This window comes from Panthera uncia, chromosome D4, assembly GCF_023721935.1.
Source record: "Panthera uncia isolate 11264 chromosome D4, Puncia_PCG_1.0, whole genome shotgun sequence".
Lineage (NCBI taxonomy): Eukaryota > Metazoa > Chordata > Mammalia > Carnivora > Felidae > Panthera > Panthera uncia.
The window spans coordinates 89,424,443-89,445,499 of NC_064807.1; the positions used below are offsets into that span (position 1 = coordinate 89,424,443).

Below are 21,057 nucleotides of genomic sequence, written 5' to 3' on the forward strand. Positions count from 1 at the left end.
CTTGGTGAAAGCGATTATCTGCTGAGTTTCTCCACCATGAAGTTACTGTTACTCATGAGTACCTTGCAGGGTAACACTTTGAAATCAGGTAAACATCCTGTTCCCCATCAAACTTTCATCTACTGGTTCTATCACTTACTGATGAATTTTGTCTGGTCAATTCTTTCTATCATGGTTGAAAAACAGTGATTTTCTGGCCGTTGTTTCTTGAACACTTATCGAGGGACGTTCTATGCTAAGAGACAGTTTTCCCCTCTCCTGGTCATCCCCCGAGGGATCAGTCGTACCTCCAGCGAGACCTGCTTCCTTTTTGTGAGGAATTGTGTCGAGTTCATTTTGGGATAGTGTTGTCCAGGGGATAAATTTGAGGCTAGCAGGTGTCTTCCGTTGGCACTTCGGTGATGTCATTCCATTGTCCCTGGTTCCATCGTTTCCGTAAAGAAGCAGCCAGCTTCTTAGTGTGGCTCTTTTGCAGGGAATGTGTCCTTTACTCCCCAGGGGGTTACATGTAAAAAATAAATAAAGTCTGGTTTTCATCAGTTTTACTCTAATATGCCCGGATTCTTAATTTCAGTCCTCTTTCCCAGTTCTTTGATTTCTCTTTGATTTCTGATTTCAGTTCACTGGTAAAGTTTTATTCTCTGTCATCATTTTTCTCAAACGTATACGTCAGAGTCACTTACATTCCCTGATGACTCTCATACCTGCGGATTGCTTTCCGTTACCTGCATTTTCTCCTACTTTCTGTCACCAGGTCCTGATTGAATAACGAGCCTGGGTATAGAACAGAGGCTTGGCATGATGTTATTTTCCTCCAGGGAGGATTTAATTTTTTTCTGGCCGGCAGGTAGAGGGAGAGTGTGTCATCTTGAGCTGCCGGGGGCGGGCGCATTTGAGGGTCATTCCTACCCCGGGGCCGCAGCTCCCCCAGGCTCCCAGTCTTTGCCAGGACCCCCCGCTTGGGGTAAGCCTGGCTTCGAACTCCAGTCTTTTGAAGGATCCCCCATTTCCAGGAGCCTCTGCTGACCCTCACCCCGACACGTGCACATACCTGTGCAGACACACGCAGACCCGTGCGCACACGCTCTCTCATGTGACCCCGTCATCTTTTTCAGATCGGCTGGTTTCCTTCAACGTATGTAGAAGAGGAGGGCATCCAGTGACGACAACAGCACGGACGGGGCTCATGGCTTTTCTTCGAAGAGTCCAGCTCTGAAGTCTGTCTCTAGCTCTGTGACTCAGAGGGGACATGCCCGCCAACCTTCCAGTCTTCAGCAGCCCGTGGGGACGGGGAGGGTGTTCAAAATCCTACATGCAAACCGGCCCACCTTCAGTCTGCCCTCGGTGGCCTGTCCTGGGTACGCTACTTGTACATAGAGGAGAGCCGGGCCAGCCCTATCGTGACGGCCACCACCAGAGCGCCGAGGGGAGGGAGCGCCTGGGGCGTCCTGAGCCAGGCTCTGGGTGACAGCTGAGGCCAGAGCTCACCTGGCCCCTGTCCCGTCGAGACGGCATTCGGGAGCCGAGGTCTGAACAGCAGGTGCTCCCGGGGACGACCGGGACGGCAGAGGGGGCCTTCCCCCAGCCCCTTCTGCTCGGCCCCGGACGCTCAGCCTGCCTGCTTCCTGCCGCTCCCGGGGGGCAGCCTCGGGCCCAGAGAGTCAGAAGGGACCGGAGCCAGGCCGTTTGCCGCAGCCCGTGCTCAGCCCCAGCTGTGCTCAGGTGTAGGAGAAGAGAGCATCGCTAGGGGGTCCGCGCGGGCCCCCTTGACTCCTCGTGGCCCTCCGCGTGAGGGGTGTGCAGGCTCCGCCCGGGGAGGGGGGCCCTCTCTCAGGAGGGGGCCCGAGTGAACGATGGAGGGGCCGACCCTCCTCCCCAGTCAATGGTACTGTTCCTGCCCTGAACCCCAGGAATGCGTCTGTCCTGTCCTGCTGTCAGGTGGATACACCTTTTGTAAACCCTGATGTGGGTGAGAAGAAAACAAGAGTTTTCCCCCCGCTCGGTCCCTGCTGTTCACATTCCTCTCCAGAAGGAGCCCCCCCCCCCCGCCCCGGTCCCCCCCACCCCGGAGTCTCCTGTGTCGTGCAGGGTGGTTCCTGAGGGGCCTCCCGGCCTCCCCACCGGTGCCGGTACCGGCCCTTGCGAGACTTCCTCCTGCCGGCCCGAAGTGGGCCTGTGGCCAGCTCGAAATAAGTGTTCTTGGGGGTGGCCCCCCTGCCCCCAACTCCCCCTCCTGACTCCCCCTGGCCTTTGACCTCTGGCTCTCTCGTCCAGACCCGCTCCCTCCCTCGGCCTGGATGTTGCACGAGACCTAGCAGTGCCACCTCCCTGCGAGCTCCGTGCCAGAGCTGCTGGTGAAAGCTGGGCTGTGTGTCCCCTGCCCCTCGGCCAGCCGCCCTGCCCTCTGCAGGGCGCGGGGACCGGGCAAGGCCGGGCGTGGGGAAGACCAGCCCCTGCTGCGGTGGCTGCTGTTGCCCCGCTGCACCCTGGGGTTCCTCTGAAGTCAGCCGTGTGGCCTCCAGGCTCAGCTCACACGCGCAGTGTCCCGGCCCGGGGAGGAGGCAGGGAGGGGTCAGGGACGGTCAGCAGCCAGGGGAAGAGGGAAGGTGGTCCGCAGAGGCTTGAGGCGGGAGGGTGAACAGGATCGCGTTGGGGGGCAGAGGGGACAAGGGGAGGGAAGCAGAGAGTTGGCCTCGGAGAGAGCAGCCCCGAGTCCCCATCATCAGGGCACATCCAGCACTTTGCACACTCTGCCGATGGCCCAGCCACGAGCCTGGGGGGTGTGTGGGGTGGGGGGACCCAGCCGGCCCCTTTCGTGTTTACTGTTGTCAAAAGGGTTTTGTTTCTCTTGTTTCGATTGTTCTGTTTCCGGTTTGGCCTGTTTGTTTTTTAAGGGAAAAAACAGTTTGTAATTATTTCCTCCAAAGCTCCCGTTATATATCTGTGAATAAGAAGGAAGATATTTTATAAGAGCAAGAAAATGATGTATATTTGAGGTTATCGTGAAACGAGGCGTCACGACAACGCAGGATACTGAGAAAACATAATTTAGAACGCTGGTTTTTGTGAATGTTTTGTTTTTGTTTTTCATTTGTTTTGAAACGTGTTTGCACTGCATGAACCCGGAGGGGAGGCAGGCCGGGGGCAGGCTGGGAAGCGGGGGTGGGGGGTTTCGGCAGGAGACAGGACGGGCTCCGGAGGGGCTTTGGACCCGGGGCCTGACATTAGCTGTGAACACTTAGGAGCCCGGTGCATGCGGGTCAGGGGTCTGGGGGTCCCACAGCTGGTGACGACCCCCCAGTGGGACGCAAACTGTACATTTGCCAATAGGTTTTTTCAGACCACGGTTTTTACTGCAAATAAACCTAAGTTCTTTTCTGCAGGAGTGGCTGGCCTTTCATGCCAGGGAGGAGGGAGTGGCTGGATTCTTCTGTCAGTGTCCAGCAGAATCTGCCCCACCCGGACCCTGTGAGCCCAGGATGCTGTGGCCTGGGTCAGATAGAGGCCTTGGGGAGGCAGGAGGCTGTGGGTCTGGAATAGATCATGATGCCAGGGCCACTGCCCGGGCGCCTCCTCCCGGCTGGCCCCGTGCCATGGGCTTCCCACGCCGTGTCCCACAGAATCCTCCCGCGGCCATCAGAGACAGTCTTCCCATTTGGGTGGGATTCAGCCCTAGCCCTGCCGCCTCTCGGATATGTCCTTCAGGCCAGCCAGTTTCTTTGTAGGTATATGTTGGAGATAAAAAATAATCTCTCCAGAGAGTGGGTCTATGGCCTTCGACAGAAAATCAGAACAGTAAGGGAGAGATTCATTTCTCCCTCATGGAGACGTAGTCCAGACAAGGTTCCAGGGACGGTTTGGTGCCCCATCCCCAAACCCAGGCCCCTCCCCTCCTCAGCATTGTGCGTCCATCCTCGCTGTGGCCTCATGGTCCAAGGTGGCTGCTGGAGCTCCTGCCATCGAGGCCATGGGCAGAGGCAGAGGCAGAGGTTGGCACAGTGCTTCCCTTTCCCCTCCTTACCCAGAGCCGAGGCACGTGGCCACTCCTGCCTGCAGTGGAGGCTAATACTGACTGCAGGACTTGAGCGGGACACATGGCCTCCCTGGAGAGTGTTGGGGTCCTGTTACTGAGGAGACAGGGGCATAGCTGACAGGGTGGGTGACCCGCCCCGGGACCCACCTCAAGGTGGTGAGGATCAAGTGAGACTCGGAGCCTGGTACACAGCTGGCACTCAGATTTTGTTGCAAACCAGGAGGCCAGTGCCGATGTTTGAGGTGACACAGATAGAGTGTTGGAGCTCACCCAGCCCTGGTCTCCAGGACCCACAGCCCCGGAGTCTGGCTCACTGTGATGCCCCTGAGAACCCGATGGGAGGCCCGCCTTTTCTGGACCAGCCCTCCCTCGATGAGTTTCTCAGGCCCGAGGCCCCAAGAGGCCTGGTTGTCCCAACCCCACCTCCCGAGAGAGCCGGCTGCAGCTCTGAATTCTCACGCCCACGTGGGGGACGGACAGGCACAGACGCTCCCTCAGCAGCCCTGGGGTCAGCGGTCCCCGGCTGCCCCGAGCAGGGCCGAGCGAGCTGCAGAGAGCCACGGTGGCGTGAGGGGAAGTGCAGGTGGAATTGGGGGTGCTAGGGGCAGGGAAGCTTCGAGGGAGGGCCTCAGAGCACCTGCTGTGGAGCCCAGACCCAGGAAGAGTGGGAAGCCCCAGGCCTGTTCGAGGGCCCACGCGTGGACCAGGGTGGAGGCCTGGAGGGAGGAGGAGGCTGCCGCCTGAGGTCACCCCGGGATGTAGGAAAGCTGATGGGAGCCACGCACCCCTGGTCAGAGGGCTTGCTGCCCGCAGGGCTCTCAGGGTGCCAGGGCGCCATGTCCCTTCATCTGACGGTGTGGGCACTCCTGGGTGGGGCAGCCGCAGAGGCCGCCCCGTGGAGCTCTAGGAAAGCTCCCTGGACGAGATGGGAACCACCCGCTTTCTGAGGTGAGGAGGACGCCTCTCCCACCGCTGCACCACAAACACAGGAACGCCATATAAAACACAAGAGAATGCAAGACGGAGCTTGGAACAAGGTGGCCTGTCCCAGAAAGGAGAGACACAAAACCAGAGCAGATACGGGAGCCTATGCCAGGGCAGCTTCTAGGATCTCAAGCCCTCTGGGGTGCAGACCAGGGATTCCAACACTCAAGACACTGGCCCCAGGACCTCGGAGGCCAGGAGCCGGAACTGGCCTCCTGCGTAAAGCTGGGCATCTCAAGGAGCACCCCCATCGTGAAAAGGAAATTAACACACCAAATAGGACAAAGGTTTCAATCAGTTTGTTAACTTTCCAGAAGTAAAACAATGTAAAGGCATTGGTTTGCCCCAGGACAAATTAACACAGTGTAGTTAACCCTGGACTTCAAAAATAAAAAATAGAAATTCACAGCGTAGGGGTGCCTGGGTGGCTGTCGGTTGGGCATCCGACTTCGGCTCAGGACATATCTCACGGTTTGTGAGTTCAAGCCCCGCGTCGGGCTCTGCGCTGACAGCTCGGAGCCTGTAGCCTGCTTTGGATTCCGTGTCTCCCTCTGTCTCTGCCCCTCCCCTGCTCATGCTCTGTCTCTATCTTTCGATAATGAATAAATGTTTAAAAAAAAAAAAAGAAAAATTCACAGTGTAGTCAAGTTAAAAGTCAATGTCATACCAAACAGATTTTAAAGCAAACCAAACAAAAAAAGGCATCACCAGAGTTTGAAAAGGCTTGTTACCTAATGAATTAAACTTGTTTTAAAAGGCTTGTTACCTAATGAGTTAAAATTCTCATTTATTAGAAAAACATGACAGTTTTAAAGTAGTATGCTCCTTATAACATAACCTCAAAATTCATAAAGCAAAATTCACAGAAGAACAGAAAGAATGAGACAAACCCATCATCATGCATGGGAAGCTCTAATACAACTTTCTCTTTCTGTCTCTGTAACTGAAAAGTGAAGCAGACATTGAAACAAAAACGGTAAGAGTAAAATAACCATTAGCTATTGCATATGCAGAATGTTGTGACACCTTGGAGAGTACACATCATCTCCACGAAGATTTACCTCGTACCGGCCCATAATGCAGATCTCAAAGGATTTCAAGTCACCTTACAGACTAGTTTCTCTCGCCACAATGAGCGAGGGTAGAAATCAGTAATAATACACAAGAAACATATGTTTGCAAATTAAGAAACGTAGTTCTAAATAAAAATCAAAAAGGAAATTATAAAATATTTCAAATTTATTCTTAAAGGATAGAAATATTTGATAGCACAACTTGTAATATACTACTGAAACGGGACTTGACCGGAAACTGGTGACCTTGATAGCTCGTATTGCAAAAGCCGAGGACTGGAGGTAGGCTTTCCCTCTTCCGGGCTGAAACAAAACATGACTTCCTTGAACAAAAGCTTTAGGTCTCCATTCAAATTATCTATTTAAAATGGGACTTTTCCAAGTAGAAAATTACAAATGTATTAAATGTGCACAAATCACAAGGTTTTATAATTGCAGCTCTCGTTTGGACGGCTCCGACTGGCCATGGGGACTGGCTGGCCCCACCGCTGGAGGAGGGGGTAGCGGGGGGGGGGGGAGGTCCCATAAGATTTTACATTTGTGAGTTAGACTCCTGTTGTTTAGTCGTGATTGCTGTATTTCTTTTCTTAACAATTTAGTGTTGATCCTTTAATTTCCCTAGAAAAAGAAAGCCTACACGTGCATATAGGATCTGTATGGGAGTTTTGTTCCCCTGGATTCTCTCTGGATAATCATTCCACATCTTGACACCTATGTGCCCTTGGGGCTGTGACGAGATGGCTGAAGCGAGACCCCCACCCGCAGTTCTCTGAAGTCGTACCCCAATGCAAGCCTTGGGCTGTTAGGGTTACAATCTGGCCACGGATGATGGGCAGCCTATAAGACAAGAGATGGAAATAGCCATTTCTTGCTCACCTAATAGTCTGGGTAGCGACCCAGGCTCACAGTGTCAGGGACCTAGGTCTTTCTGAGTTTTCTTTTTGGTCTCCTGGGTGTGACTTCACATGCTCCCAGATGGGACTTTAGCTCCAGACTTGGAATCTACCTTCCAGCCAATAGGAAGGAGAAGGAGCAGGGAAGGGGCATGACCATCTTTCTTTAAAGCCATAACTTTCTTCTGGCCATAACTTGGCTGCCTAGGAGGCTGGGAAATGCAGTCTTTATTCTGGTCTGATTACCAGAGAAAGATAAGAGAATGGGGGGAAGCAGGAGGTGATAGCAGCCTCTGCCAACGGAGACAGAGACCAGCGGCCATGAGGGGTCCGTGGGGCAAACACAGGCTGTCAGGCCCCCTCGAGGCATGTCTTGGTGGCGGATGGACAATCTTGATTCATGGGGAAAATGCACAGAATGCTGAACTTCCTCAGACGCTCCACAGTCCTTTCCCACTCGGATATGAACAACACCCTGAATAGCTCAATTCACACAAGTGAGCTACACAGTAAAACACACACACTTGGGAGAGAACGTAAGTTTCTATTTCAACTGCCCCAATGGCTCTTTGGTCTGACATGTTTTTTAAAAACCTTTTTTAATGTTTACTTGTGTGTGTGAGAGAGAGAGGGAGAGAGAGAGAGCAGGGGAGGGACGGAGAGAGAGGGAGACACAGAACCCAAAGCAGGTTCCAGGCTCCAAGCTGTCAGCACAGAGCCCGAAGCGGGGCTCAAACTCGCAAACCGCGAGACCATGACCTGAGCTGAAGTCGGACGCTCAACCGACTGAGCCGTCCAGTCGCCCCTGGTCTGATGTATTTTGTTTCTTAGAACTGTCTTCTGACACCCCCTCTAAACCCCAAACCCTAACCAACGTGCCAAACGCATGCTTGTATTTCTCTCCCCGATTGGGGGGCTCAGCGAGTTCAGCAGAAAAGGGACAAAGTGTGTTCCCAGGGTGGAGACCGGCAGCCGGGCCGGGTGAGAGCCTCTTGTCTGTGGGCCCCGCGCTCTGCTCTGTCGGCTCCCGGGAGAAGCCGCTGTCCCCAGTGGTGGGAGGTCACACTCTAAATTGTCTTTGTGTCACACTCTAAAGTAGGAATGTGCTGGGCACCACTGAGACATCATGTCACAGAAATACTGAAAGCAGACGATGGGAAGAGATGCACCAGGCAGGTGTCAGAGCGCAGAGAACAATATTGGTATCAGACCAATATTTGCTTTGGGGCAAAAAGCGTTCTTAACGTGTAAAAACAGTGGTGGTCACAAGTGGCTCATGCTAGGTCCTGTGGGCCTCTTTCCGGCTCTGGGTTCAGCGACTCCCCGCTGGCAGCTTGAACTTGGTGCTGGCGGGAGTATTTACACCAAAGGGATCAGCCAACGCTCCCCACCTCCAGCCAAATGTTAAAAATTTTATAGCCCCCCCCCCCCCCCCCCAGATAAAGAGGTTCATTATTTCATGATAAAAAGGGACAATGAAATGATAAGCTAGAACAATCCTGGAGCTTAATACACTTCACAAAAGAGCCTGAAAATCGATAAGAGGAAAGCTGGCCGAATTATGGGGAGAAATGGACACATCCCACGAGGAGAGGGCGCGTCTAAGCTGATCTCGGAAACTGAGACAAAGCCGAGAGCAATCAGGAAGGAAGCTCCCTGCCAGGGGCGTGTTCCGTGAGGACAGCGTGAGAGCCCGAAGGAGCCCAGGATGCCAGTCCCAGTGGGGGGATCCGCCTTCCAGTCTGCCTGTGGGTTCCCTCTTGGGGCAATAGTGCCCATCCTGGGGCCGGGTCCTGGTCTGGGGTCCAGCTCTCCCAGGGTGTCATACTCACATATGGACACCAGGGGGCGGTGTTTCTGTAAAGATTCAGCCCCCTGAGACGGGGGCGGGGGCCAAGCCCCCCATCCCCCGGGAGCTGCTGCCCTCGCCTAAGCGCCCAGAGGCCTTTCAGATCCCAGGGCTGAAGACAGCACCGCACAGCCCCCTCACCCTCTGCTCACTGCAAGACCCCTGTTTCCCCGGGTGGGTTCCTGTTTCTGGGAGCTCTGGTCCCCTGAGCTGGAGAGAGGAAGATTGTCTTTGCCTCGGGCAATACCTGGGGGCTCCCAGTCTTGGGGGGGGGGGGAAGCAAAGCTCTCCGAGGCCAGCAGGAAATGTGAAAGGGCAAACTGGCAGGGTGGGGACAGTGGCCAACTGGACAGAACAGGCCCATCTAAGTGCATCTGGCTGGGGGGGAGGGGGGGTGGCCCGTGTGGCCCAGCCTCTCAACTTTTCAAGAGGAGCTTGGAAATCTCCAGGGTAACACATACAAAGCCGTAAGCACAGCCTGAATCTCGTGGGCGGGTGGGGGGTGGGGGAGGCCTCCTGACCCCGGGGGTTGTTGATGTGAGAGCCTAGAGGGTTTGGCTGACCTGGCAGGGGGCCTGGCTGGTGTGTGTGTGTGTGTGTGTGTGTGTGTGGGGGGGGGGGGGGGGTCTTCGGTCCGTGGTCACTGCTTTTCCATCTCCCGCTTCCAACAGCCTCTGCAGGGTCTCCCTCCGAAGCTCCGTTCTGTCCCCCTCCCCTGGGCAGTGTGGCGCCTGAAGCTCAGTGTGGCAGCCCCAGGTGACCCGTGAAACCCTCAGTCGGCCTGGCCCCGCAGAAGGAGCAACCAGTCCCCCCCCCCCCCCACTACACACACACTATTTTGCTCACAAATACTTTGCGGAACAAATCAGAGTGAAGCGGGAGCCTTGGGGCCCTGCACGGAGCTGCCCACACCTGCTGTGTGGGTCCCAGGGGTGTGGAGGGACCCTTCAGCCTCCCACTGCTGGGAACAGCTGTGCCCAAGTGGCCGCAGCCCTGAGTGTGCGAGGCGGGGAGGGGGCCGCCTGCCTCTGGGGGGAGGACCACCCCTTAGCCCCGGATGAAGAAACACCCTGTCGTCATGAAGCCATGGGGGGAGTTGATGTTTTTGTAGGGTCTCTCTTGGAAAAAAGAAAATCTTGGAAGCGTTCTAATTCCAGCCCTCAAAGTCTTTCTGGAAACTTCCCTGCTCCCTGGATTGCCCTGCCTGACACCCCCTTGGCTGTGTTGTGCCTCAGTCAACGGCACCGGTCTTTTCTTTTCTCTGAGGTGACACGTGTAGAGCGCTCGTGGCTTGTCCCCCAGTAGGCCCCCGGAGCACCTCGCAGAGGCCACTGGGGCCAGGCTGGGTGCTACCTTCCTCGTTGGATGGCAGCCAGTGCTGCCCTGTTGTCATTTAGTGTCCCTCTTTTGCAGGGCCACGCAGGGAGCTCTCTGGAGGAGGCTCCTCCCCCCGCCCATCCCCCTGCTCCACCTTGGACTTCTGCCCAGTCAGAGGGCGGCCTGCAGACGCCTCCCTCTGTCCTGGAGGCCTGGCCAGCGGGTGGGGGCGGAGGGCCGGCCAGGGCCTGTGGGGAGGGCCCCCCGGGCAAGGAGGGTGCTGGCCCAGGTGCATGCAGGCCATGCGGGCAGGGGGCAGCCCGCCAGGGTGTCGGTCCAGGGACAGGGGGAGGGCTGGCACTGGGGGTGACCCCTCACCCTCAAGGGTCAACTGTCACTCCGCGTTGCACCACGGCTCTCTTCAAAGTGCACTGGAAGTAGAAGGTAACATAGGTGGGGAAATTTACAAAACTTCCCTAAAACTGACACGACAGGGGTTATAGTCCTTGCGCCCCAGATGGGGAAACTGAGGCTCGGCCAGAGGACACAGCCCTGCCTCAGCGTCCCTGGCTGGAGCCTGCCCACCTCTGGAGCTGTGCCCTCCAGCAGCCTGGGGAGACGAGGTGGCCCATCCACCTGTCCCGGACCCGAGCCGGGCCTGATCAATCACCTATCCTACAACGCTGACCCACGGCCAGGCCTGGCCCGCCAGCCACCACCCCTTGTCCAAAGTCCAGGGCAACTCTGCGGCTCGCTTGGCTTGGGACAATTTTGCAACCGCTGCTTGTCTCTGAGTGCAGGGCCAGGAGAGGCCCGGGCTGCCTCGGCCGCTGCCTTGGGGCCACAGCAACCGCTGTGTCCCCGGTGCCCCTCATGTCTAGCGGTCTGAGGACGCTGTGGCCACGCTCCGTCTTCACTCTGACCTGTCCTTCGCCTCACTGAGTGAGTGCAGCCTGGTCCCAGGCTGCTGGCCTGGCCCACCGTGTGCTGAGTGAGCAGGCTGGGCCCCCTGCCCTTGGCCCGAGCACAATCCAGCGAAGCCTTGCACCTGCGGAGCGACCTTCCTTGGTGGGGGGGCGGTGGGGGGGGGGAGAGGGGCGAGCAGGGGAGTGAGTGGTCTCTCCTCTGGGCAGAGACTGAACGGCCTAGGTCCAGAGTCAGAGCGAAGGCTTCTGTGTGGCCCAAGGCAGGCTGACGCCCCTCCTCTCTGGGTCCCAAGGTCCCCAGCAGTCACATGGAGGCAGGCATTCCTGCCCAGGGGAGCTGGCCACTGTGCAGCTGGCAAGCCAGAGGCTCAGGGACATCTCTCAAAGCGACGGAGGGATCCAGGAGTTCTGGAGGGCAGGGTGCAGACAGCCAGACTTTCTGGCTTGCCTCTGAAGGCGGTGGGCACCCCTCCCCCGGGAGCAAGCAAGCCGGAGCTGGACAGGCAGGTGCTTGCGAAGGCCCTGGATCCCCTCCCCAGGGGCCCTCACGAGCCAAGGGGCCTGGCACAACCCTGTTGCTTACCCAGCACTTTTTGCCCACGTCACCTGTGCTCAGCTCATTTGGGGGCATTGGAGAGCACAGACAGGCACGGGCAGGCAGGGGTGCACGGGGGCACCGGAGCATACCTGTAACCCCTGTTTTAGAGATGAGGTGAGGTCACCCGCCCCAACACCCAGGGTTAATGGGGCCTCAAGGTCCACAGGACTGCTCTGCCGCCCACATGCTTGCGGCCCTGGCAGCCAAGAAGCCAGAGGCGGTGGGCGGTCCCTCCCGGCGGGGTGGTGGGCGGTGACAGGGGCTGGCGGGGCGGGCCGGGGGCGGGCCGGGGGCGGGCAGCCCGGTTCCGGCTGGGAAGCTGCTGAGGAGGAAGGAAGGGACGGCACCCTGCAGCCCCCGGGCCAGGCACTGGCAGGGGGCGCCATGCGGAGCGGTGGCCGGCTGGGGGGCCCCCCCCCCCCCCCGGGAGGGGCAGGGCCCGGGCCCTCCCCTGGGCGGGCGGGGCTGGGACAGATCAAGACTTCTCTCCGCCTCTGGCTGCAGGAACCTTCGGGCTGCGAGGGCGCGAGCCCTCCTTCACCAGGCGGAGGCTCCGTCAACCTCCTTCACCCCACAGCCTCTGAGGAGCGCTCCTCTGGCTCCGGCTTCACAGCTCAGGTGACAGCGTCGCTCAAGTCCCCACCCCGTCCTAATGCCCCCGCGCCCTGGGCTGCCCTGCGCCCTCACCCCGGGGAACGCACGGGCCACGCTGCTGACCGGGCGGGAGAGGGTCAGCGGGGCCGGAGAGCGAGTTCACGTCGAAGCAGCTGCTTCGGGTGGGGGGGAGCACCGGCGGCCCCGCGGCCCTGGGAGAGCCCCAGGCCCTGTCCCCGCCCCCTGGGAGACTCCGCGGGCCACCGGAGGGTGGGGAGGGGGCACGTGGCGGCCCCCGGGGCGGGAGGCACTTGAGCTGGCCGGACGGGAGCGGGGACGGGGCAGCGCGGGCGGGCGCGGGGGCGGATGCCCAGCCTTGAACGTGCCCCACAGCCACGTGACGCCGACTTTCCACTGGCAGGGCGCCACTCACTGTTGGGGGTTCCTGGAAGATTAGGGCACTTTGGAGACAGAAGGTAAGTTCAGATACGTGGCCGGGGAGCCCCTCTGTGGGCAGGAGGCAGGTGGGCCTTTAGACTGGGGGGCAAAGGGGGGCAGAGGGACTGAGATGCCTTGTCGCCCCGACCCCGCTGGGGAGGATGGGCTCCGGGGCAGCCCTGAGCAGCGGGAGAGCTGGGCCCCCCACCCACGTCCCCACTGTTGAGGTGGAACAGGTGTGGCCGCGAGGCTCCCCTCCTCCAGACCAGGTCCCGGGAGAGCCTGCAGGCCTGGGCTGTGCTCGGCCACTCGGCCGCCCTGTGACCTTGGCCACCTTAGCCTTCCGGCACCTTGCTCTCCTCCCCTGTAAAATGGGGACAGCAGTCATACTGACCCGAGAGCATTTCTCGGTTGCTGAAGGAGGAAGTTTGGCACCTGGCACACTCTTGGAAACAGGTCTACTTTTTATTGTATTTATTTGTTATCTATTTATTTTTAAATTTTAATGTTTATTTATTATTGGGAGACAGAGAGAGACAGAGCATGAGGATGGGAGGGGCAGAGAGAGGAGGAGACACAGAATCCAAAGCAGGCTCCAGGCTCCGAGCTGTCAGCACAGAGCCTGACACGGGGCTCGAACTCGCAAACCACAAGATCATGACCTGAGTTGAAGCCGGGCGCTCAACCGACTGAGCCACCCAGGCGCCCCAGAGGTCGACTTTTTAAATTAAATTAACGAGGTCATAAATATCAGTCATGACTATGACTGTAGGTGGCACCCGTGCACCTCACATTCGCCACTAAATGCCTCTTGCTTGTCCTGCTGACCCCAGAAGGGGGCCCGGGAGGCCCCTCCCCATGGCGGGCAGGATACATCCCCAGGGAGACACCTCTTGGCCCCTTCGCTCCTTAGGAGGTGGGCCTCCTGTCGTGTTCTTGTAATTATGTGACTTTTCTGGTTGGGAGGGCTTCCTGAAGGAGGAGGGATTTGAGGTGAGCCCTGAAGGCCCCTGGGGGACACCGAGGAGGAGGCAGAGGGGCAGGGAGGGGGCTTCCCCCCCCCCCCCCCCCCCGCCCCCCTCTGTGTGCCCCGGTGACTCCTTCACCATGGCCCCTGCCCCAGGCCCTCTGGGGACTGACACCTCCCTCGGTCTCCCCCCCACTGCCAAACCTGTCCCATCACCACACCGCGGTGCCGGGGGCTCTTCCTGCAGACCTGTGGGACGTGGGGCGCGGTGCTCAGGAAGATACCCTGCCCAGTGTCCTGAGCCCCCTCCCCCTGCAGCCTGCCTCTCCCCCTCTGGAGGTCATCTCTCTGGGTCCTGGATCCCCCTGACACCTGAGCTCCTGCTTGTCCTCAGCGCTCAGGTCCCCTCCCCCCTCCCTGCCCTCCCTCACCGGTGACCCTACTTCCCCAGGTCTCCTATCGGCCCCCTGCTCCCCACCTCCCCTGTGCCCCTGACACCCCCACCCCCCCAGCCCAGGGCCGGTGCTCTGTCACAGCCCGGTTCACTGTCCATGTCCGTCCACGGAGGGCGAGGAGAGACGGACAGAAGCAGGCCACTGTCGGTGGCAGGTGGCAGGGTTAGCAAGCAAGGGGCCTCGCAACGAGGCCCGTCTCGGGGCCGGGAGACAGTGGGTCTCTGCACCCACCTGCCAGATCTTAGTTTCTGCAGCGGCCTTACGGGGCTCAGTCACTCGAACTGTCCAGAGGGTCTCAGCGACGCTTTGCTCCCTCGAGCCTTCGTTCCTGAAAACGGCTCCCATTGTGGGAACGGGGGCAGAATGTACGTTCCCGGGATGGGGGAGGGGGTGAGGGGCCTCTGACTGCCTGGGTCCAGCTCGTGGGTCAACCTGCAATCATGTCCCCTCGATGACGTACTCCAGCAGCCCGCCCCTGGGCTGGCAGGGACCTCCTGCCTCCCACCACGGTCGCCCTGGGCTCGCCAAGGCCCACAGGCCCTCAGTCCCTGAGCACTGGGCTGCAGGTGCACTCGGGTCCCCGGGGAGGCGGAGGAAGGAGGGCCTGGAGGGTATGGGAGGCTGTCCCCCCCACCCGGTATCACCTGGTGCAGCCCCCACCCCTCCACGCTGCAGCCAGCCCTGGCTCTCTCCCCAGCTCCCTGCGGTGCTGAGTCTGGAGTCCCCATGGCCTCGCTGAGCAGAGCCCTGCGTGTGGCCGCCACATGCCCTCGCCGGAGCCGGACGCGGGGCCTGGGGCTGCGCGCCCTGACCGGCCGGGCCGGCCCCGCCGCCGAGAAGAGCGTGCCATACCGGCGGACCCTGAAGGACCCCCAGGGCCCCTCGACGGTGGCCCGGGGCCCAAGCCAGCCCCTGCCCAGCACAGCCCACGTGGTGGTCATCGGCGGGGGCAGCTTGGGCTGCCAGACCCTGTACCACCTGGCCAAGCTGGGCGTGAGCGGGGCAGTGCTGCTGGAGCGGGAGCGGCTGACCTCCGGGACCACCTGGCACACGGCAGGTAGGGGCCGGGGCAGGGGGGTGCTGGAAGGGGCTGATTCCGGGTTGGCAGCCCGAGGCAGCCGCGCTGGAGGAGGAGGGGCACAGAAGACGCGGGTCCATCCGAAGGTGGGGGGTCCTCCTGGCCCCCCACGTCTCTGAAGAGCAGAGGTGGGGAGGAGGGAGCGGGGCCGTCACCGGAGCTGGGGGCCCAGACAGCTGTCTGTTCCGGGAGCAGACACCCCTCCCCAGACAGAGCCACTGTGGATGAGGGGGGTCCTCCGGCGGGTCTGGAGCACAGACGGGGAAGGAGCCATCGGGGCGATGCGGAGCGGTGTCCTCCATGGGCACCAGGTGCGTCCGTGAGTCTCAACCTGCTAGCTAACCAGTGGGCACGCACGAGGCACCTACGGTATGCATGCAGCCGACCTTCTGCCTTAACCCCGGGTCCTGGGTTAGGTTTGCCAGTTTCTGGGGGGTAAACACCCCCACCTTGGCTAACGTCATGCTGCCGGCGTGAGGCCACCGGACGTGGAGTCGGGAAGCAGTCCGGGCCTCGAGCTCAGGCCTGCACACCGCTGCCTCTGCCTTCCCACCGTCCCGTCGCTGTGAGACCGGCCTCAGCCCTGGCCACCCACGCCCCACACTCTGCTCTGAACGGAGCGGCTTTGCTGCTCGACAGCCTGCACCTGGGCTTGTCGGTCCTGGGTCGGGGTCCTGGCCCCATCGTCACCTGCTCTGCTCTCCCGAGAGTGGAACTGTTTGGTGCCATCTAATGTCACCGTAAACTAATCATGCTGACCCCAGGGGGCTGTTCTGTCAGCCTGTGACAGGCTGAGCCCTGGGCTTGGCACGCAGAAAGTGTTCATAAATAGGACCTTCGATAGTGCCACAATCTGAGGTGCCCAGGGGCCAGGAGCCCCGTCCCCAAATCATCTTGGACCCTGTGATTTGTTTTTGTTTTTTTTTTTTTTTTAATTTTTTTTTTTTTCAACGTTTTTTATTTTATTGTTGGGACAGAGAGAGACAGAGCATGAACGGGGGAGGGGCAGAGAGAGAGGGAGACACAGAATCGGAAACAGGCTCCAGGCTCCGAGCCATTGGCCCAGAGCCCGACGCGGGGCTCGAACTCACGGACCGCGAGATCGTGACCTGGCTGAAGTCGGACGCTTAACCGACTGCGCCACCCAGGCGCCCCCTGTGATTTGTTTTTAAATTTTATTTATTCTTAGAGAGAGAGGGAGCGTGCACAGTGGTGGTGGGGTGGGGGCGGAAAGAAAGAGAGAGAATCCCAGGAGGGCCTCTCGCTGTCAGCACAGAGCCCGACGTGGGGCTCAAGGTGGGGCTCGACCTCACGAACCACGAGATCGTGACCTGAGCCCCAGGCGGGTGCTTAACCGACCGAGCCCCCCAGGCGCCCGGCGCTGGGAGTTCTTGCTCATCTGCCTCTCCAAGTCCCCCAGGGCCTTCAGAGAGAGACCCAGGCCCGCCGCCTGTTCTTTGGGAGCCCGGGGCCTGCCGGGAGGGAGGAAGGGGTGCCCCACCGCCTCGCCGGGAACTGATGGTGCCCTGCCCCTTCCCGGCCAGGCCTGCTGTGGCAGCTTCGGCCCAGCGACGTGGAGGTGGAGCTTCTGGCCCACACCCGGCGTGTGGTGAGCCACGACCTGGCGGAGGAGACGGGGCTGCACACGGGCTGGATCCAGAACGGGGGCCTGTTCATAGCATCCAACCGGCAGCGTCTGGATGAGTACAAGAGGCTCATGTCGGTGGGTGGGAGCTCGGGCCTGGCACCGGCGGGGTGGGGACGGGGCAGCACGGCTCAGGGAAGGAGCCCTTGCTGGCGGGCCACCTGGGACAGGCGAGCCCTGGCATGCTCGCCTTCAAAATGGGACCGTGTTGTGGAGCACGGTCGCCGAGCCCCGGACACGGGGGAGGCCCCACGGTGGAGCTGTTACCGTCACCGGGCTGTGCTCAGGGGAGGCAGGATCAGTAGGAGGTCGCATTCACCAGGAGGCGTCCCCGACAAGGAGAAAGCTTCATGCTGCTGAAGAGCCTTGTACTGAGGTGGGGACATGGGTGAGGCCGGCGTCTCCAGCCATCTGTCCCCTTATAGAGCACCGACTGAATGCCCGCTCAGGCCGCAGTGAGCAGTGTGGCCAGCAGGGGCTCATTGTCACAGGGATGCCGAGTCCCCTGGGACCCCAGGCTGCAGGCAGGGGCAGCTGGCTTCACCAGGGCAGGTGTGGGTTCCTGGGCAGAGGCGCTGGCCCCATCCGGCCTCATCCTGCCCCTGGGCTCGCTCGTCAGCTGGGACCGAGGCCTCCAAAGAAAGCCCCAGCCCCAACCTTCCAGCCCAAGTTCCCAGCAGCTCCCTGAAGCCTCAGCCACTTTCATTCTGAGACAGAGAATCCGATTGGCTGAGCCTCTTTCTAGTTGGGTGGGGCGTGTCCCCTTGGGATACCTGGGGACACTTGATTGGCTGCCCGTGGGCCAATCAAATGTGCCGGTGTGGCCAGTCCTGCTAAGCCAGGCGCCTGGGACCCAGGATCGGGTTGGCCTCCTGGGAGCGGGTCCGACTGGGGAATCGGGTCCTCAAGCCCAAAATGTTTGTTTCTGGAGGAAGCCCCTTCCTCACCAGAGACTGGTCTGAGCCCGTTAGGGGTGTCAACCACATAAGCCATTATCACCCCATGCCCCCAGGGGAACTTCCTGGAGGAGGCAAGTTTGGAGCTGCAGCCCGGAGGCCCGGAGGCCCAGACCGGGAGGAGAGCGGCCAGAGGATATCTGCTCCCCGAGGGCTGACTTACTTGCCTTTGGGTCCCTCTAGTTGGGCAAGGCGTATGGCGTGGAGTCCCACGTGCTGAGCCCGGCCGAGACGAAGGCACTGTATCCGCTGATGAACGTGGACGACCTGTACGGGACCCTGTATGTCCCGCACGACGGTACGATGGACCCGGCCGGCACGTGTACCGCCCTCACCAGGGCTGCTGCTGCCCGGGGAGCCCAGGTACCAAAGGCCGCCTGGCCCTGTGCCCCCCGCTCCTGGCCCCAAGAACCCCAAGAGCCCAAGGAAAGGAAACAGGTGCCATTCTCCCTGCTGTGTGACCTTGGGCCGGGGACAGCCTCTCTGAGCCTTTTGATCTGCCCCTGCAAAGGTGGGTGGTGCCTCGGGGGATGTCGGCCCTCCTTCCTTCCCCCGGGCTCTGGCCGTGCTAGACAAGGGAGTCCTCTCCGGATGTCTTCTTGAGTTTCGTCTTTTATCCGAGATAAACCCAGAGTTGTAGAACTTATTGGAAAGGACAGAAAAGCAAAAGAGAAGAAATGAAAATCACCCAGAGGGGAAAAATGTTGAGATTTTAGTTTGACCCCAAATACGTGTTTAGGAAGATACACTTGTATACAACGTGGAAGGAAGCCACACTGATCGGTGACCTTTTTACCGAAGGACTAGACCACAGACACCCGTTAGCGACTCGAGCCTTGCTTTTTAAAAGCCACTTTGTGAGAAAGAGCCCCGGGTCTGGGATCAAGTTCCCCAAGTCAAGGAGCTCCTGGGGCTAGTTTCCAGCGCCATGGTCTCCCCACTTCCCCGACGGTGCCCCAGGTCCCGTCCAGGCGAGGCAGGGGGACATCAGGGGTGGTCAGCACCCTCGGGGAGCCCTGCATGGCTCTGGAAGCAGCCCCTCTCGCCCCCAGGTCATCGAGAACTGCCCCGTGACCGGCATCCGTGTGCGGACCGACGACTTCGGGGTGCGGCGGGTCGCAGCCGTGGAGACAGAGCAAGGCTCCATCCAGACGCCCTGCGTGGTCAATTGTGCAGGTGAGCAGGACTGTCCCCTGGCTCTCGGGTGGCCACGCTGGCTGAGGGAGCAGCCGGGCCTTTCTCTGGGGGCGGAGGGGGGGGCGGGGAGGGGCCTGGGTATGACGTAGAGGAATCGCCCCGGGACAGAGGTGCCTGCACAGGCGCCCCACCCCACCTGGCACCACCCCACCCCACCTGGCACCACCGCCCCTCCAGGCACAGCAGTGCTGACCTTTCCCTGCTCTGCCCGCAGGAGTGTGGGCCAGCGCTGTGGGCCGGATGGCCGGAGTCAAGGTCCCGCTGGTGGCCATGCACCATGCCTACGTCGTCACCGAGCGCATTGAGGGGATCCAGGTACATAGACTGTGGGAGGCGCAGGGACCTGGCTCTGAGTCCTAGCACTTGGCAGGTGGCTCGCCACCCTGAGCCTCAGCCACCTCATCTGTGAAATGGGCATCATAACCCCGGGTGTTTGGGGTGGGGTGACGGTTAAATGAAGTAACACAGGTGTGACCCTGCTGGTGCTGACCCCCTTGACCCTCGGGGCACAGCCCCGCACTGACGCCCAAGGTTGTCCTGCCTGGTGCAGTCAGTCAGTGCTTTGCCATGTTCTGTGCCCCAGGTACCTCTTCGGGGGACCCCCGTGTGTCTGCGTCCCCCAGATATGCCCCGGGTGCCAGTCCTGGCCCGGATTCCCCACCCTCAGGTCCTCCCCAAGGGAGACCCCTCCACCCCTCCAGCCCTCCGTCCTTCTACCCCTTCATCCCTCCCCCCTCCTTCGCCTCTCCCTCCCTCCACCCCTTCACCCCTCCTTCCACCCCTCCCTCCAGCCCTCCACCCTCCAGCCCTCAATCCTTCTACACCTTCATCCCTCCCCCCTCCCTTTCTCTGCTCCCTCCCTCCCTCCCTCCACCCCTCCACCCCTCCCTCCAGCCCTCCAACCCTCCACCCTCCAGCCCTCCATCCTACCCCTCCACCCCGCCCCCCTCCCTTCGCCCCTCTCTCCCTCCACCCCTCCCCCTCCCCCTCCCTCCGCCCCTCCCTTCCTCCACCCCTCCACTCCTCCCCTTCCCTTCGCCCCTCCCTCCTTTCACCCCTCCACCCCTCCCTCACTCCCGCCCTCCAGCCCTCCATCCTTCTACCCCTTCATCTCTCCCTCCCTCCCTCCCTCATCATCCATCTGTTTATTAACCCATTTACCTCCCATTCCATGTAACCCTCCCTCCTTCACCCTGCTCACACCCCGCAAACATTGCTGCGTCTCAGGCCCTATCCTAGAAACCAGGACTGTGACGTGACGGAGAGAAGGACCCAGTTCTTGTCTGGGTGAAGCTGGGGGGAGGTACGGACAGGCAAAGGAGCAAATCCGGAGCAGGCTGATGGGGGCGCAATGGCAGTGGTGGGGCAGGGCTCTGAGGAGGCCGGCACAGGGCTTCTTCCGGGACTCCCAGCCCAGGGAGGGAGTGCAGGAAGAGGGCAGGAGGAGGGCGGTGCGGGACCCACAGGCAGTTCAGAGAGGGGCCTGACGGTGGTGGTGGGAGAGTGGGAGGTGGGACCCCGCAAAGAGGGTCTTGGGAGCCTCCTCCCTGCCCTGGAAGAGCCTGGCTTCCCTCGTCGGTGGCTGGCTGCTAGGTGGCCTCCCCACCACTCCTGCCCCTGCCCCTGTTCATGGATGAGTTTAATGTGATCCCGCTGAGGCCTCCAAAGGGCTGCTCTGTGCCACGTGCTCCCTGATTCTGTGGGGAGGGCTCCCCGGGTGGCCGCCAGGGGTCGCCCTCAGGCCGCCGTGGGCTCAGACTACAGCTGGGGAAAGCTGGGGACAGCCTGTGGGCAGGACAGGGGCTGTGTCCCCGGGAGGGATCACTCTCCTTGGGTGGCCACAGGGCTGTGCTACCCTGGGCACCCCTGAGGGTCTGACCCAGGCCTGAGTCCAGGCCAAGCACTGCCCCCAGCTCCTCTGTGACCTGGCGCCTTCCCTCTCTGGGCCTAGTGTCTGTGGCTGACAAACAGAGTGTCCAGTGCTCTCTGCTGGTCTGGCTTTCCCACCAACCTCTGCCCGCTTCTGCAGAAGCTATTCTGCTTGGGCACCGAGC

General features: G+C 60.4%; 2 protein-coding genes across 3 annotated transcripts in view; both read left to right on the top strand.

Moving 5' to 3' along the window:
* VAV2 (vav guanine nucleotide exchange factor 2) overlaps window positions 1-4,011 on the top strand; it is a 167,065-nt gene extending 163,054 nt beyond the window's left edge. Inside the window, exon 28 of one of the 2 annotated variants that reach the window (XM_049630993.1) lies at window positions 1,116-4,011. In XM_049630993.1, the coding sequence (XP_049486950.1) occupies window positions 1,116-1,163 (48 nt within the window). In that variant the 3' untranslated portion in view covers window positions 1,164-4,011. The remainder of the gene's footprint in view (window positions 1-1,115) is intronic. The other variant, XM_049630984.1, reaches the window with a different exon arrangement.
* Window positions 4,012-12,115: 8,104 nt separating this feature from the next.
* SARDH (sarcosine dehydrogenase) overlaps window positions 12,116-21,057 on the top strand; it is a 61,167-nt gene continuing 52,225 nt past the window's right edge. Inside the window, exons 1-7 of the mRNA XM_049631059.1 lie at window positions 12,116-12,291; window positions 12,689-12,743; window positions 14,825-15,184; window positions 16,750-16,928; window positions 17,990-18,169; window positions 18,859-18,982; window positions 19,218-19,318. Of these exons, the coding sequence (XP_049487016.1) occupies window positions 14,854-15,184; window positions 16,750-16,928; window positions 17,990-18,169; window positions 18,859-18,982; window positions 19,218-19,318 (915 nt within the window). The 5' untranslated portion in view covers window positions 12,116-12,291; window positions 12,689-12,743; window positions 14,825-14,853. The remainder of the gene's footprint in view (window positions 12,292-12,688; window positions 12,744-14,824; window positions 15,185-16,749; window positions 16,929-17,989; window positions 18,170-18,858; window positions 18,983-19,217; window positions 19,319-21,057) is intronic.